We start from the raw sequence: 14,219 nt of genomic DNA, 5'->3' as shown, positions 1-14,219 counted from the left end.
CTTGCAGAATAGGTCATCGTTGGCTCGTTCTTTGTTTTAATAGATGGTACTTTTACGGACATGGCGATTTACCAAATGTGTGGGCTTAATCTCAGATCACCAAAGACTTTTTCGAGTTACACGGTCACTATATATTGGTTTCAGAGACGAACAAATTTAAACTTCAATATTTTATTTATCGTATTTATTAGTGAAAAAGTAATTTGTATGAAAGGACATTTATTAAATTTACCTAAAAACGATCATCAAACTTATTCCTTGCAGTCATTGCAAACTGGAACAGTGTGTTTGCCACGAGGGCATGATAACATGGTCATGCTGTGCTTCTGAGATGGACAAAATGCACAAACTTTGTGTTTGTTTGGCTGTGCTTGAGAAGTACTTGCCACAGCACTTTCAATTTTCAAAATATCTTTGATACTTGCCTTAATATCCCTCCTCAAAGTCACAGTATCAAAACCTTCCTGCAACCACGGCTCACAGAAAGTATCTGTCAGACTGTTTAGTGATCTAGGGTTAACGGGCAGAAGTCCATGGCAGCCCCGGGGGCCTTCACTGGACCCCAGGCTGTCATGGCAAACAAATGTCAGTCCATTTATATGCTGCTATTAGTACTGACAGTGGCATCTAAATGGTTAATGGTTGGGATCATAGTTAGCTATGATCTTGGCTGTGGATTGGCTGTCAGAGAGCTGACACTCATTGCATACGTATAGAGCAAGCTCTGCTCCCAATTCCGCTTTATGCAAACCCCACAAACCTACAATATAGACGCATGTTGGATTGTGCAAAGTGGTTAAAGTCTTGTGTTTTAAGTACTCTTAACCCCTTAGTGACGGAGCTTTTTTGCTTTTTTCCATTTTTGTTTTTTCCTACTCCCTTTTAAAAAATCGCAGCTCCTTTATTTATCCATCGACGTCGCTGTATGAGGGCTTGTTTTTTGCGGAATGAGTTGTATTTTTCAATGGCACTATTTATTGTACCATATAATTTACTGAAAAACTTTAAAAAAATTCTTAGCGGAGAGAAATGGAAAAAAGACATTCCACCATCTTTCGGTGCGTCCTGTTTCTACTGCACACAAATTGCAACAAAAACGACCTGATATTTTTATTGTATGGGTCGGCGGTACGATTGCTACGATACCAAACTTGTATAGTATTTTTTTTGCTGTAGTACTTTTATTTTTTTTTTAAGATATTTAATTTTTTTCAATTATTTTCTGCGGTCATTTTGTGCGTGCGATAACTTCTTATTTTTTCGTCAACGTAGTTGAGCAAGGGCTCATTTTTTGCGGGATGTCCTGAAGTTTACGATAGTATTAATTTGGAATACATACGACTTTTTGATTGTTTTTTATTGCGTTTTTTCTGGGAGACAGGGTAACTAAAAAAGTGTATTTCTGGCGTTCTTTCTTTTTTTTTTCAGACGACGTTCACCGTGCGGGAAAAATAATGAACTACTTTGATAGATCGGACTTTTACGGACACGGCGATATCAAATACATATTTTTATTTTATGATTTTTATTTTTTAATAATGGATATGGCAAAAGGGGGGTGATTTAAACTTTTATAACTTTTTTTTTTAACAATTAAAAAAACTTTATTGATTATTTTTTTTACATTACTTTGAAGTCCCCCTGGGGGACTTTAACATGCGATGCTTTGATCACTCCTGCAGTATGACGTAATGCTATAGCATTACGTCATACTGCTTTTTTACAGGCAGTCTTTCAAGCCACCCTGTGTGGATGGCTTGATAGGCGGTCTGCTAAGGCAGCCCTGGGGCCATTCATTAGGCCCCCGGCTGCCTTGACACCTGCACGGCTCCCCCGATCTCACCGCGGGGGGGGGGGGGGGGGGGGGGGGGCGTGCGGGACCCCCGAACAGCGTTCGGGAGATTTAAATGCCGCTGTCAGAATTGACAGCGGCATTTAAAGGGTTAATAGCCACGATCGGCCGAGCGCAGCTATTGCCCGCGGGTGTCAGCTGTAATAAACAGCTGACGCCCGTGCTGTATGGAGGGAGATAGTGCCGCTACCTCCCTCCATACATGTCCTGCAACAGCAGGACGTAGTTTTACGATAGGGCTGTCACTAAGGGGTTAAAGCTGATTTCTCTAAGTTTTGTTTTTTTGTTTTTTTTTTAAAGCTACTTAAATGATCTGGACAGAATCTCACATGCCAGTTACATTCCTACCCAACAAGATGTTCTCCGGACGCGCGTCAAAACTACGGGTATTGTGGAAACGCATTTCACATTCAAAGACCTTTACTTCAAGTAAGTCAATAACTTCAATAACAGTAGATCTGTTTAATGGCCCTGTTCTACCAAAGCGTACCTGTCACTACCCCCCTGGATCCCCAAAACTAACTTCACTGTTCAACAGGGGTGAAAATTACTTTTATTGGACTCCTTTCCTAATGAGCCCATGTACTACTGCCTTTAGCTTCCAAGGTTATACTGCGCCGTATACAAACCAGTAGAGAAGAGTCATCAGTCTGAGAAGTCATGCTGATTCAAGAACTGCTAACATCTCATGAGAGAGCGGGCGTGCGGAGAACTCGGTAGCTCATAAATCTTCATGACTCTTCTTGGTACATTTGCATACGACATGGGATAACTTTGAAACCTAATTGTGAAGGTACATGGACTCATTGGGAAAAGAAAGGGCATTACAAGTTATTTGATATTTCATCTCCTAGCAGCCCGTGAAGATACTTTTGGGGATGGTGATGACAAGTTTTCTTTAATGTGAAACGTTTCTTTGGTTTTCATAAAATAGTGCTCTACTGTTTGCTTTCTGGCATATATAATACATTTTTTCACCATTTTATAATTTATAAAAAAAAGGGAACAATGCTTCATTAATTTCCATGACTTAAATGTCATTAAATCACTGTTAAAACTATCAGAATAGAATTGGCTCTGTTCCATTTTTAATGCCTCTTTAAAGGCCCGTTTACACGCAACGATTATCGCTCAAAATTTATTCAAATGACCGAATTTGAGTGAAAATCGTTACATGGAAATGCGGGCATCAGGCACTTTGTTTTAAACAGTAATTTTAAGTTGAACTTTCAATCCATCGTTCAGCTACTGGAGATAAAGCAGTTTGCTTTATCTGTCAGTAAACCGCAGGCTGTTATCTCCATGGGAAGCTGGCACCTAACATTGTATTCTGTGGACACTATAACAATGCCTCTGTGCTCACAACTGGGCATGTGATTATTCACTCACTGGGCTCTGCAAACAACTAGTGGAGGCCCATTTACATGCAAATGAACATAAAGTGCTAATGGCCATCAGTGGTCATCAACACTTTATGCAAAAAGATTGCTAAAACTTTCAATCTTTCTATCGTTTGAAAGATTACCTTTGCGTGTAAATGGGCCTTTAGTGTAATAACCCTTCCTGGACAGCTCCATCATGGTGGGAGTTGTGTACAGCACAAGGACAAGAAGTGACCACTTGTGATTCCTTATCACATGTACAGTATTGTGGGTGACTGGAGCCTCTCTAACTCGTTGGCTATCATAGCAGATATTTATTCAATTTTTGTATGCAGAATGTTTGATGTGGGAGGACAGAGATCCGAAAGAAAGAAGTGGATCCATTGTTTCCAGGATGTAACAGCGATCATCTTTTGTGTGGCTCTCAGTGACTACGATTTACTTCTGGCTGAAGATGAAGAAATGGTAAGTGATGGTAGTACTGGCTTTCTATTTGATTACACAGATTGCTTAATAATTTCTTTTTTTGGTTTTCATATATTGGAGCCTTCTACTGTGATCCTAAAGTCACAATTATGGCACAAAATTGCAACTTTTTAGGGTATTTACGCCACACCACTTGTCAATAAAGTGAATGGGACCCAGATGGAAGAAACCAGCTTAGATTTTAGCAAAAAAAAAATCTACTCCAACTCTGAGCTTTTGTAGGTTTTCAACAGGTATACAGGAGTGCTGCCAGATGGGGCAAACGCATGAGGCTTGTGCTTTTTACTACATTTGCTCCTTGTATCCAGGCTCAGGCTTTATGTAGACTGGTATGTGACCAGAAAATGCTGATCCAAATACATAAACCCTGTTGTGTAGTAAACAAAAATGTATTCGGCCTCCTGCACACAGACGGAAATTCCACAGCGGGATTTCCCGCAGAATTTCCGCCCATGCACGTTGCCATAGGTTGCATTAGATAATGCAATCCTATGCAGACAGCTGCAATTTGACCGATTGAAAACTCGTGCAGTAAAGATACCGCGGCTTATCCTATTTCTGTACGAGCGTCGCAGAGGCCAACACAAACGTCTCTGGCGACGTGCCGGCACTGCTGAGATGAAAGTTCTGTTAACTGCTACAGGTTTTCTTCAGTATTTTGTCCCCCCACCCCCAGTCGCCCTCTATTACACTCATTGTGATCGTGCTGCTATTTCCCACAATTCATAAAACTTAATGGGTTCCATCAGTAATTTGTTTTTTTATATTGGTGTTTGTTCTTCAACAGAATCGTATGCATGAGAGCATGAAGTTGTTTGACAGTATTTGCAACAACAAGTGGTTTATAAAGACCAGCATAATCCTGTTCCTCAACAAGAAGGACTTGTTTGAAGAGAAGATCAGCAGCAGCCCCCTTACAATTTGCTATCCAGAATACTCAGGTGTGGCTTCATCCCCATTGGCATTTACATTTCTGCTTTTCTGCAATTTTCCTTTCTACCCCCTTCCCTTCTATTTGTACTGGCGTTTAAGCCACTAAGAACCGATTCCATCCAGACATTGTTGGCTTTAAATATGGGCAATTAGAAGAAAAGATTGCATTATCTGCAAGTGACATGTTACTCTTCCTGAGTAATTCAGGGCTGTCTCTGAAGACAATTATTGAGATGATTAATGAATACAGGGGCTATTCAAGCCTCACATTTATCCACTGGCATCGCTCAGGCCCCATAATTACTGCCTCAGTGCTTAAAGGGGTTGTCCCGCAAAAGCAAGTGAAGTTAAACACTTCTGTATGGCCATATAAATGCACTTTGTAATATACATCGTGCATTAAATATGAAGGCCATACAGAAGTTATATACTTACCCCCCCACCCCCACCGGTGTTGGCATCCCTGTCTCCATGGCACCGACCGAAGCCTTCTTCTGCCTCGATTAGACGCGCTTGCGCAGTCTGCCTCTTCTGTCCCATTGAATGGGGCCGCTCCAGCGTGCTCACGCCGCACAGGTCGTCTGCGCATGCGCAGACCAGCTGTGCGACGCGAACACGCCAGAGCGGCCCCATTCAACGGTCGGCGCCTTGGAGACGGGGTCTCCAACACCGGGGGGTAAGTATATAACTGTAAAATTTAACCTGCTGGATTGATTTGATATGATGTTGTCCAAAGTTAAATAGATACTGGAATGATGTATATTCTTTAATATTCAGTGTTTTTCAACTGACTTTTTAGATTTTATGCTGATGGTACCCATTCTTGGAAATGGGAGTGACTTGCGGGAAGAGGAACCGGGACGATTTGCAATAGCTAGCCTCCATTATATAGTCTGAAAACTGATAATTCAGCATTAGTTGGGTGAGGAGCCTCCTACACCTGGGGAGTTTAAAGGGGTTTCCCACTACTTAAGATTGCTTCACAGTCTCTGTCCTTCACTGCTATAGAAGGTCACTGCTGTAGCCAGTGATTGGCTGCAGCAGTCACATGGTCTGGTCAGCAGCAACCAGGAAGTACAAAGAGGCTGTGAAGAAGGTAGTGGGAAAACACCCTTTTAAAGAGAAGATTAATCTGCTTCTACCCTGGGAAAAGGGGATATATATATATACCTTAAGCACAAATCTGACCAGAAATATTATAGGTTGTGGCAGGAGTGGCTGAACGCCTTTGGTCTGTCTCCCCCCCCCCCCCCCCCTACACTTGGTTACCTGTAATATGCACTTGGGATAAATTCTCCATTAGAGGAGCTATGTCTTCATCCGATATGGCTGGACTTCATGATGGGAGGGGATGTTTGTGCTGTTTGTGGTTTAATTGCTGAAAAACTTATTGCAAAAAAAATAAGTACAGTGATGCCTTGGGTTAAGAGTTTAATTTGTTCCGTGACGGAGCTCTTAACCCAAAACACTCTTAAGTCAAATCAATTTTCCCCATTGAAATAAATGGAAAAGCCATTAATCCGTTCCGGATCGCAAAGCTCTCCCACTTATTTCAATGGGAATGGCGTTGCCCCATTGAAAGCAATAGGACGCCGGCACCCCCGCAGTGATTTTTGGGGAAGGGCTTTAAATATAAGCTCTTTCTTGAAAATCGTCCAATAGTAAGAAAAAAAAAATACATATACTCCCCTGCCTGCCAAGGCTCAGGCGCGTCTTGCCGCCACTTGTTCTCCCTGCACTGCTCTGAAGCTTTTCAGCAGGCAGGGATTAAAAATGCAGGGAGAACGTGGTGGCTAGACACGCCTGAGCCCCGGCAGCGGCGGACAGGTGAGTGGGTGGATAAGTGAGTGAGTGTGAGAAGGTTTTCAGGGAAGGGCTTTTATTTAAAGCCCTTCCCCGAAAATCACTGCAGGGGTTGCCGGCAGGCCATTGCTTTCAATGGGGCCTCTGACAACAGCCGCAGCCCCATTGAGAGCAAGGCTCTTAATCCAAGTTTTAAATCAGAGAAAAATTTGTGAAAGAGACTGCATAAAAGGTGAGCGATGAAGCTCATTGCTAATCATACAGTTTAAACAGCGACCATTCAGTAGCGGACAGCCGCTGTGTTCTCTCAATGGAGGGGGGCGGTGGAGCGAGAGGAGAGAAATCTCCTGCACTACCCTGTCCCCCTGCTGGCCGCTCTGTTACCCAGCCAGCTCTGCTAGCTCCAGTGCAGAAGCATCGGAGAGCAGAGACACAGGGGACGAGTGTCTGGCATCGTTTGCCCAACACTTGTCCTGTGTAAATGGGCCTTAAGGCCTCCCTCACACAGAATGTTTTTGTACGGTGTTTAGCACTGCCTTTTCAGCGCTATGCTAAATCTAGTACAACGCTTCCATTCATTTCAATGGGGCTGCTCAAGCAAGCGTCGAACACTGCGCTTTGACAGCGATGCATGTTCTATCTATGCCCGTTTTTGGCCCTGCGTCGTCCATTGAAATGAATGGGCAGCGGCTTCAGCGCTGCCGAAAAAGTGCTACAATTTGGTGCCGTGCTTTTGGAAGCGCTAAACACCCTAGCTACACTACCTGAGGGGGAAAGGGGAATAAAAAAAAATCAATACTCACCTTGCAGGTGCCGTTGGGGTCCTTGCCGGTGTTTTCAGACCTTCGAGCCTGCTGCCGAGCAATTGTCAAGCTGGTAAAGCATCTATTGCTAGTGACAGGGATTGAATTCCCCACCTACCAGCAAGAGATTGCTCTGATTGGCTGAATGACAGCCCTGTCAGCTATTCACAGCCAGCTCTGGATGCACCAATCGCAGCCATTCATTGAAACTTTTAAATGCTGAAAAAGACCTGCAACAAGACTTGGTGGCAGCAGCCCTGAGGTTTTCATTTGCATAGTAAGGGCTCGTTCACACAAGCGTATTTGCTCAGCGAATTATGTGGAGAAAATTTGCGTGTGTGTCTGATGCGCAGTGAATAGAACCCTTTTGATCTCAATCAGTTCACATAACCATGAAATACGCAGAAAAGATGTGCATAAAATGATTGTGAGTTTGCATAAATGCCGTAGCAGGCAAGATATGCAGGAGTGGAAACCTCTTGGTCACTCAAATGCGCAGCGTATTACTGCGGCTGAAATGCGCCTACGCCTGTGTGAACAACTCCTAAGGTGCATACTGAATGCTGAAGGTCTCCATGCTTCAACTGCAAGATGTACACGTCTACTGACCCAAAGAGCACAGGAAGAAAAGTCTGCTCTAGTTTGCTCTAAAACTATCTACATATGTCACATAAATTTTGGGATTCTGTTCTGTGGATCGATGAAACTGAAACTCTTCACAATGGGAACTCTTCACAACATTGCACCAATGCATGCAGGGAAGTTCAGGCAAGAAAGTCCCAGCACATACAGTGCACTATGTCTGGAGGAGGAAGAATGATACATATGCTGAAAAGTACCCCCTCCCCACAGTGAAGTATGGCGGCGGCTCGGTGATGCTCTGGAGCGGCTTTGTTTCCTCTGCAACTGGAAACCCCAAGCATGTAAAGGGCAAGATGGATTTCATCAAGTATCTGGAAATCCTAGGAGAAAATAGCATGCCTTCTGTGAGGAAAAAGAAGCTTGGGTGTTATTGGACCTTCCAACTGGACAATGCCCCAAGCATGCAGTTAAGGTCCTCCAAGGCTTGGTTTCAGAAGTCCTTGAAGATTATGGAGTGGCCGTCAATCACCTGACTTGAGTTCCATAGAAAATCTTTAGTGGGATTTGAAGAAAGAAGCTGCAACACGCAAACCCAGAATGTTAGTGACCTGGAGGCCATTGTCCATAAGGAACTGTGTAAGATTCCTCAAGAACGCGGTCAGGTATTGTCTGGTTACATATCACATTTGCAGTAGGTCATAGCAGCAAAAGGAGCTTTACTAAGTAATAAGGACATTTGTCATGACGACGTGGAATAATTCTTCAGTAGTCGGTAAAAGTCATTTTGCGTTGAACTTGGAGAAACCGTCTGTTTTATTTATATTGCTGTGCTTTTTCCAAACTGCTGAAAGTTTGTAAATCTGGCAAATCTAATTTGCAATGGGGGTTGAATAATTTTGATTGCAACAGTGTATTGTGCGTGTTGGCCTACCATAACTGAGCTTTGTAAGACTAATTTCTGTTCCTTTTCCAGGCTCTAATACATATGAAGAGGCCGCTGCCTATATTCAGTGCCAGTTTGAGGATCTCAACAGAAGAAAAGACACAAAAGAGATTTACACACATTTCACATGCGCAACAGACACAAAGAATGTGCAGTTCGTGTTTGATGCCGTTACAGATGTAATCATAAAATCCAACCTTGTGGAGTGTGGCCTTTACTAACCTGGAAGTACAAGTAAGTGATCCTATAGCCTACCTGTGTCCCTTCCATCAATATTCAGCATGTTTTGGTGCACATATGTGATATATAATGAACTGCCCCACATTCTTGCAGGCCACTTATTTACAATGGGTAGGTACTGTACTTGAGCTCTGCCAGCACTGGATGTGCTAGGACGTTCTTGCCCACACTTGCGTGCATGCATTGCACCTCCCATTGTCCAATAGGATGTCTGTGCCTCTTCTGTTTCTGCAAGCCTTTTCACAGTGCTGCCAGTTGTTAGCCCATACATTTTGCTTTTTGTAAAGGACATTTAAAAAAAGCTTTAGCAAGAACTATCACCACGGTCCCTTGCAATCCTATTAAGTCCTATCCCTCTGATTTTGGCAGAATATGCCCACAGTGTGAAGAGTCTAGAGCAACCTGGTTGTGTTCTGACATCTCCTTTAGGGAGAAGCCTCAGGCATTTTGAATTTCAACATGCCCAATGCTTAAAGGGGTTGTCCAGTTACCACCAATTGTGCTAAAATAATAATCAGCAGCACTTACCCATCCTGCCCACCGCAGTCCAGTGCTGCAGTCCCACGGCCCTCCCAGTGTTTACTGTTAAAGATGTCACCGCTGCAAGCAGTTGGAGGTCGTAGCATCGCCCTTCTGAACTCCTGGCATCGAGGAGAACCAAGATCTGAGCACTGATGCCAAGAAGAGAACTGGCGGTGATGTTGCAGCAGTCGCGCGATATCTGGTGACGACATCTTAACAAACAACCTCCGGAGGACTGCAGGGCTACAGTGCTAGATTGAGGCGGCAGAGGATGGATGGGTACAGCTGATTTTGTTTCAGCACAATTAGTGTTTTAAGGGGAATGTTATCCGGTAACCAGGCGGCCTCATTAAAGAGATTGCGCCATAATTGAAAATTACTCCTTATTATCAAGATGGGGAATAACTTTCAAATTGGCAGGGGTTCGACTGCTGGGACTCAAACTGATCCTGACAATGGGGCTGCACGTGTCCTAAAGTTAGGGCAGTACTAGTCGCACACGTGCGCCCCACGCTCCAATCTTTTCTGGTCCCACTGAAATGAAAGCTGAGTTGAAGCACTCGCATTCTCGAGATCAATGATAGTCCCAGTGGTTTGACCCCCACTGTTAACAAAGTTATTCCCTGTCCTGTGGGACCCCAAAAAGTTATAACTTATAATTGTGGATAAAACCCTATCTAAGGTACTGTACTTTTTTTCAGTACATGCTAATTTTTGTAGTCCAGTATCATTGACGTGGCGTTTTCTGTTGTACAGTAGGGGTTTGTTCTGGTGGTACATATCCATGCATCACTAGAATACTGAAGACTAAGACTACTTGTTTATGACTGTACTATTATGTATGATAAAGATGCCAGCAGCACATAGAGTAAACCAGCAAAACTTTCAGTTTACATCCGGCTCTGTGGTGCACTTCGTCGGAGCCCTATATTTATCATATACAGCGTATACCTCAAGCATATTCCCAGGGCTCCATTAACCTTGTAAAGTCAAAAAGTATCTGATTGTTCCCTCTCAAAGCGGTACTTTTTTTCTTCTAGTGTATAGGTTACAACAGCCTGTGGAGCAGAATACTAATGAGGTTACTAGTAAAACTATGGTCATCTGTACAATAAACACAATACCCTGCTTCATTGACACGACTACATAAGTGATCCCTCAGCATACAATATTCGTTCCAGGACCATTACCGTATATTGAAACCATAACACTCTAGAAAACTGACAATTGGTTCCAAAGCCCCAAAAATGTCACACTGATACAAAATGATGAATTAAGAAAATGAAGCAGATAACTAATACAGACAAAAGGAAATCCTTACATATGACAGCTGCTGGAAACTGTAAAGCACTTTCTATATAAAGGAAGGGTCCTGTACAGCACAGTGTACCACCCTTACCTGGTGCCCAATGGAGCAGCCCCCCCACCCCCTCCGGCAGCACAGAGCATGTACTGTAAAGAGGGGGCCAGTCAGTGTGTGCGCTCCAGTAATATGGTGTTTTACCATTTGTATCCCCGTGCTGATTGGCTGGATGGTCCAGTAAAGTGTATGTGCCGCAGACCCGGACTGCCTGTGACGACGAGTGTTTCAAGTTGCACAGTCCCCAGGAAAAAAGACCCTTGTATGCTGGAAATATTGTATCCTGAGGCCAATGTAACTCGAGGGACCTCTGTTTTATCACAGACATTAGCCAGTAATCTCCAGTTTTCCAGACCTTTTACAACTACTGTATGTGGTACAATGTCACATTGATTATTTTGTCTCTGTCCTTCAGATAACAGTGGAAGCCCGATTGCTTATTCTGAGGCCCTGCTACATGAGGGGTGAGGTATCACTCTATGCACAAGCCAGCCCTGTTCCACGTCCTCCCCTTGTACATGCAGCCTCCGCACTGACGTGCCCGTCGTTGGCCCGAACTGCCAGCTGCTCCCCTCTATGATGTTACCACTATCTCCAAGTACTTCATTCTTGTGAATGACTAGACTGTTACTGATCCGCACCAGGAATCTGAAGAGACAGCAGTGCTACGGCTCAGCACGTCTCTGGTGGGACTCCATGTTTTACTGCATAAAACAGTTGTTTGACGGTTGCCAATCCCAGTGTTGTATCTGTCTGAGATCCCTTTTATCTCTTGCAGTGAGATTATATCTGTGTGGATCGAAGATGATGATACTTATTCTTGCTCTCACCATAGTTGGTTACACAATTATGCCTAATGAATTTTATACTTAAACCATTCCCAGCACCAAGTAGTGTCTCTTGCTTGGCCTCTACTATATGTGAAACGTAGCTGTTCCATTCCATTATTTAAGCCACTCCATTAGCCACTGAGCACTTTTTACCAAATTCTGATTTTTTTCAAGTGTCCTTTCCCTGGCTTGTGCCTTTTTTTTAACTCATGTATTTGGTGCCTTTTGCTGTTGTCACAGCCCACAGCCACCTACCTGCCTGCTCCATATACTTTTGGGACCTGTGGTTTCCAGCACCTCTGCCCCCTCACACGCATGCCTTTTATATGCCTGGTGCCAAACACCAAGGTCATAGATATAAGATTTTGTTGCCGCTCCCCTTGCCATGTGTCCTGGACCAGACCAGTTGCCGCGTACTTCTACGCACCAACACGGTCAGCATTTCTACTAAAGTTTCTATTTTGCATTACATGCAGATACTTAATTTCTCTGCACTTGACACAATTATTTTCATTTGTATACAGTATTAAAATGGTGAGACATGCAGATTGTGTTACGTTTTTATTGATTCGTTTTTCCATGGAACATAAAACGCAATGACTTGATGGCTTGTTTGGATCAGTCTTTATTTTTCACTGTGTATTGTAACATTATATGTCTAATTGCAGGAATGTAAGTCCATCAAATCCTTTTTTTTTTTTTTAGTCTAAAAAAAAAAACTTAGTCAGTATACCCGTATTGCACAAGGATTTTAGTAAAGTAGACAAGATGGAAATGAAAACAACTTAAAGTACTCCAAGGTTCAATATACAAGGGGTGGACAAAAATATGGAAACACTGTATGAAATGCACGTCTTAAGTTACATGGGATTATAAATCATATTTCAATTAAACACGTGGAGAGCGATTTTAAGTGGAGGTAATATGACAGAGATGCTACTGGGCAGAAGTGAACATCTACCCCAGCAACAAAGTTTTATTAGTCAGGGGTTTGAGTCACTCGGCTGCTGTTACCAGCTGGCTTCCAAAAACCACCCAGAGCAGGGAAAGAGGTGAAGTAAACACAAATTTGACAGGAAAGGCAAACGGGGGTCAAAAGGGCAGCTCAGTGCAAATGATTAAAACCCCCTTCAATTCATACGGTGTTTCTATATTTTTGTCCACCCCCTGTAAGTTACTCCTTTAGGTTCATACTGTGTGTGGGGAAGGGAGGGAGGGAAGCTTCGAGAACCAGAACCCGATTATTCCTTTTGTTGTAACACTAGTGTCATGTCAGTAAAACTATCTTCAAACCCAAGCCATGTTGAGCTGTTTAATGAGTTGCATGTAGTTGGCTGGGAAGTCTCATGTGAGCGAGCATTGCAGGTCCTCACAAGTAGCTGCTTATGTCTAGCAATGCCAGTTGAAGATCGTCTTCTACCCAGGTAGAAGTGTCAGCACCTACGTACTTGTTTCCTGTACTATGGTGTTAGTATGGAGGGCTGATCAGCGCTCACACAAGTGTATCTTTTTGGGCTCTTTTACGGGTTACCATCTTGTTTCAAAAAGAATACAAGGATAGTTTTTCAGCAAAAACTACTGTAACATTTAAAACAGTCCACAGTCCTTCAGCGTCTCCTTGATGACTATATCAGTCACCGCGTCAAACACAAACTTAACGTTTTGGGTGTCTGTGGCGCAGGTCATGTGACCATAGATCTCTTTGGTATCCTTTCGCATGTTTAAATCAAGAAACTGTAACTTGATATAATTGCCGGCGTCTTCAAATGTGTTTGGACCTGTGATAGAAGAACACAGAGTGAAGATGTAGTGACGTTAGACATGATCAGGTATTACATGCTGGTCCTCACTCACCGTCGTAGTCTGGGAAGCAGATGCTCAGGTGAACCTTCTTGATTTTATGTTCAAACAGATCCTTCTTGTTGAGGAAAAGCACTATGGATGTGGCAGCAAAGAACTTGTGGTTACAGATGCTGTTGAACAGATGAAGAGATTCGTGCATCCGGTTCTGGATGAAAAAATGTTTGTTTTTATTTTTGTAAATTGCACATTCTTTACTAATATATAGAAAATATCAAACCTTAAGGCCGCCTGCACACGGGCGGAAATCCCGCGGCGGGATTTCCCACGGGACTTCCGCCACTGAAAGTTTGCATAGGAGTGCATTACAATACGCACTCCTATGCAGACGGCCGCGCGAAATCTCGCGCGGCAAACAAACCGCGACATGTCCTATTTTTGTGTGGGGCACGCACTCACCCGGCCGCCGGCTCCGGTCTGCGCATGCGTCGGCTGGGGCCGCCAGGCGCGGGAGAGTACGCGCTCGTCCCTGCAGGCTCTCGGGTCGGGTCCCGCGGCGAGAATTCTCGCTGCCGGATCCGACCTGCTCGTCTGCAGGCGGCCTAAGGCTGGGTTCACACAGGGCGGATTTGCCGCGGAAATTCCGTCTGGAATTTCGCCGCGGCAAATCCGCCTGCGGCCGC

At 43.8% G+C, this 14,219-nt stretch overlaps 2 protein-coding genes across 3 annotated transcripts in view; one reads left to right on the top strand and one right to left on the bottom strand.

The window, feature by feature from the left end:
• GNAI3 (G protein subunit alpha i3) overlaps positions 1–12,282 on the top strand; it is a 36,082-nt gene extending 23,800 nt beyond the window's left edge. Inside the window, exons 5-9 of the mRNA XM_066600264.1 lie at positions 2,153–2,281; positions 3,570–3,699; positions 4,508–4,661; positions 8,815–9,018; positions 11,322–12,282. Of these exons, the coding sequence (XP_066456361.1) occupies positions 2,153–2,281; positions 3,570–3,699; positions 4,508–4,661; positions 8,815–9,005 (604 nt within the window). The 3' untranslated portion in view covers positions 9,006–9,018; positions 11,322–12,282. The remainder of the gene's footprint in view (positions 1–2,152; positions 2,282–3,569; positions 3,700–4,507; positions 4,662–8,814; positions 9,019–11,321) is intronic.
• Positions 12,283–12,465: 183 nt separating this feature from the next.
• The window catches only part of GNAT2 (G protein subunit alpha transducin 2), a 129,556-nt gene continuing 127,802 nt past the window's right edge, over positions 12,466–14,219 (bottom strand). For both annotated transcript variants that reach the window (XM_066600266.1, XM_066600265.1), the window contains exons 7-8: positions 13,591–13,744; positions 12,466–13,514 (exon numbers count right to left, since the gene is read on the bottom strand). In XM_066600266.1, the coding sequence (XP_066456363.1) occupies positions 13,324–13,514; positions 13,591–13,744 (345 nt within the window). In that variant the 3' untranslated portion in view covers positions 12,466–13,323. The remainder of the gene's footprint in view (positions 13,515–13,590; positions 13,745–14,219) is intronic.

The sequence above is a fragment of the Eleutherodactylus coqui genome, chromosome 4 (assembly GCF_035609145.1).
Source record: "Eleutherodactylus coqui strain aEleCoq1 chromosome 4, aEleCoq1.hap1, whole genome shotgun sequence".
In the NCBI taxonomy this organism is placed as follows: Eukaryota; Metazoa; Chordata; class Amphibia; order Anura; family Eleutherodactylidae; genus Eleutherodactylus; species Eleutherodactylus coqui.
This window is presented reverse-complemented; position numbering and strand designations above follow the sequence as displayed.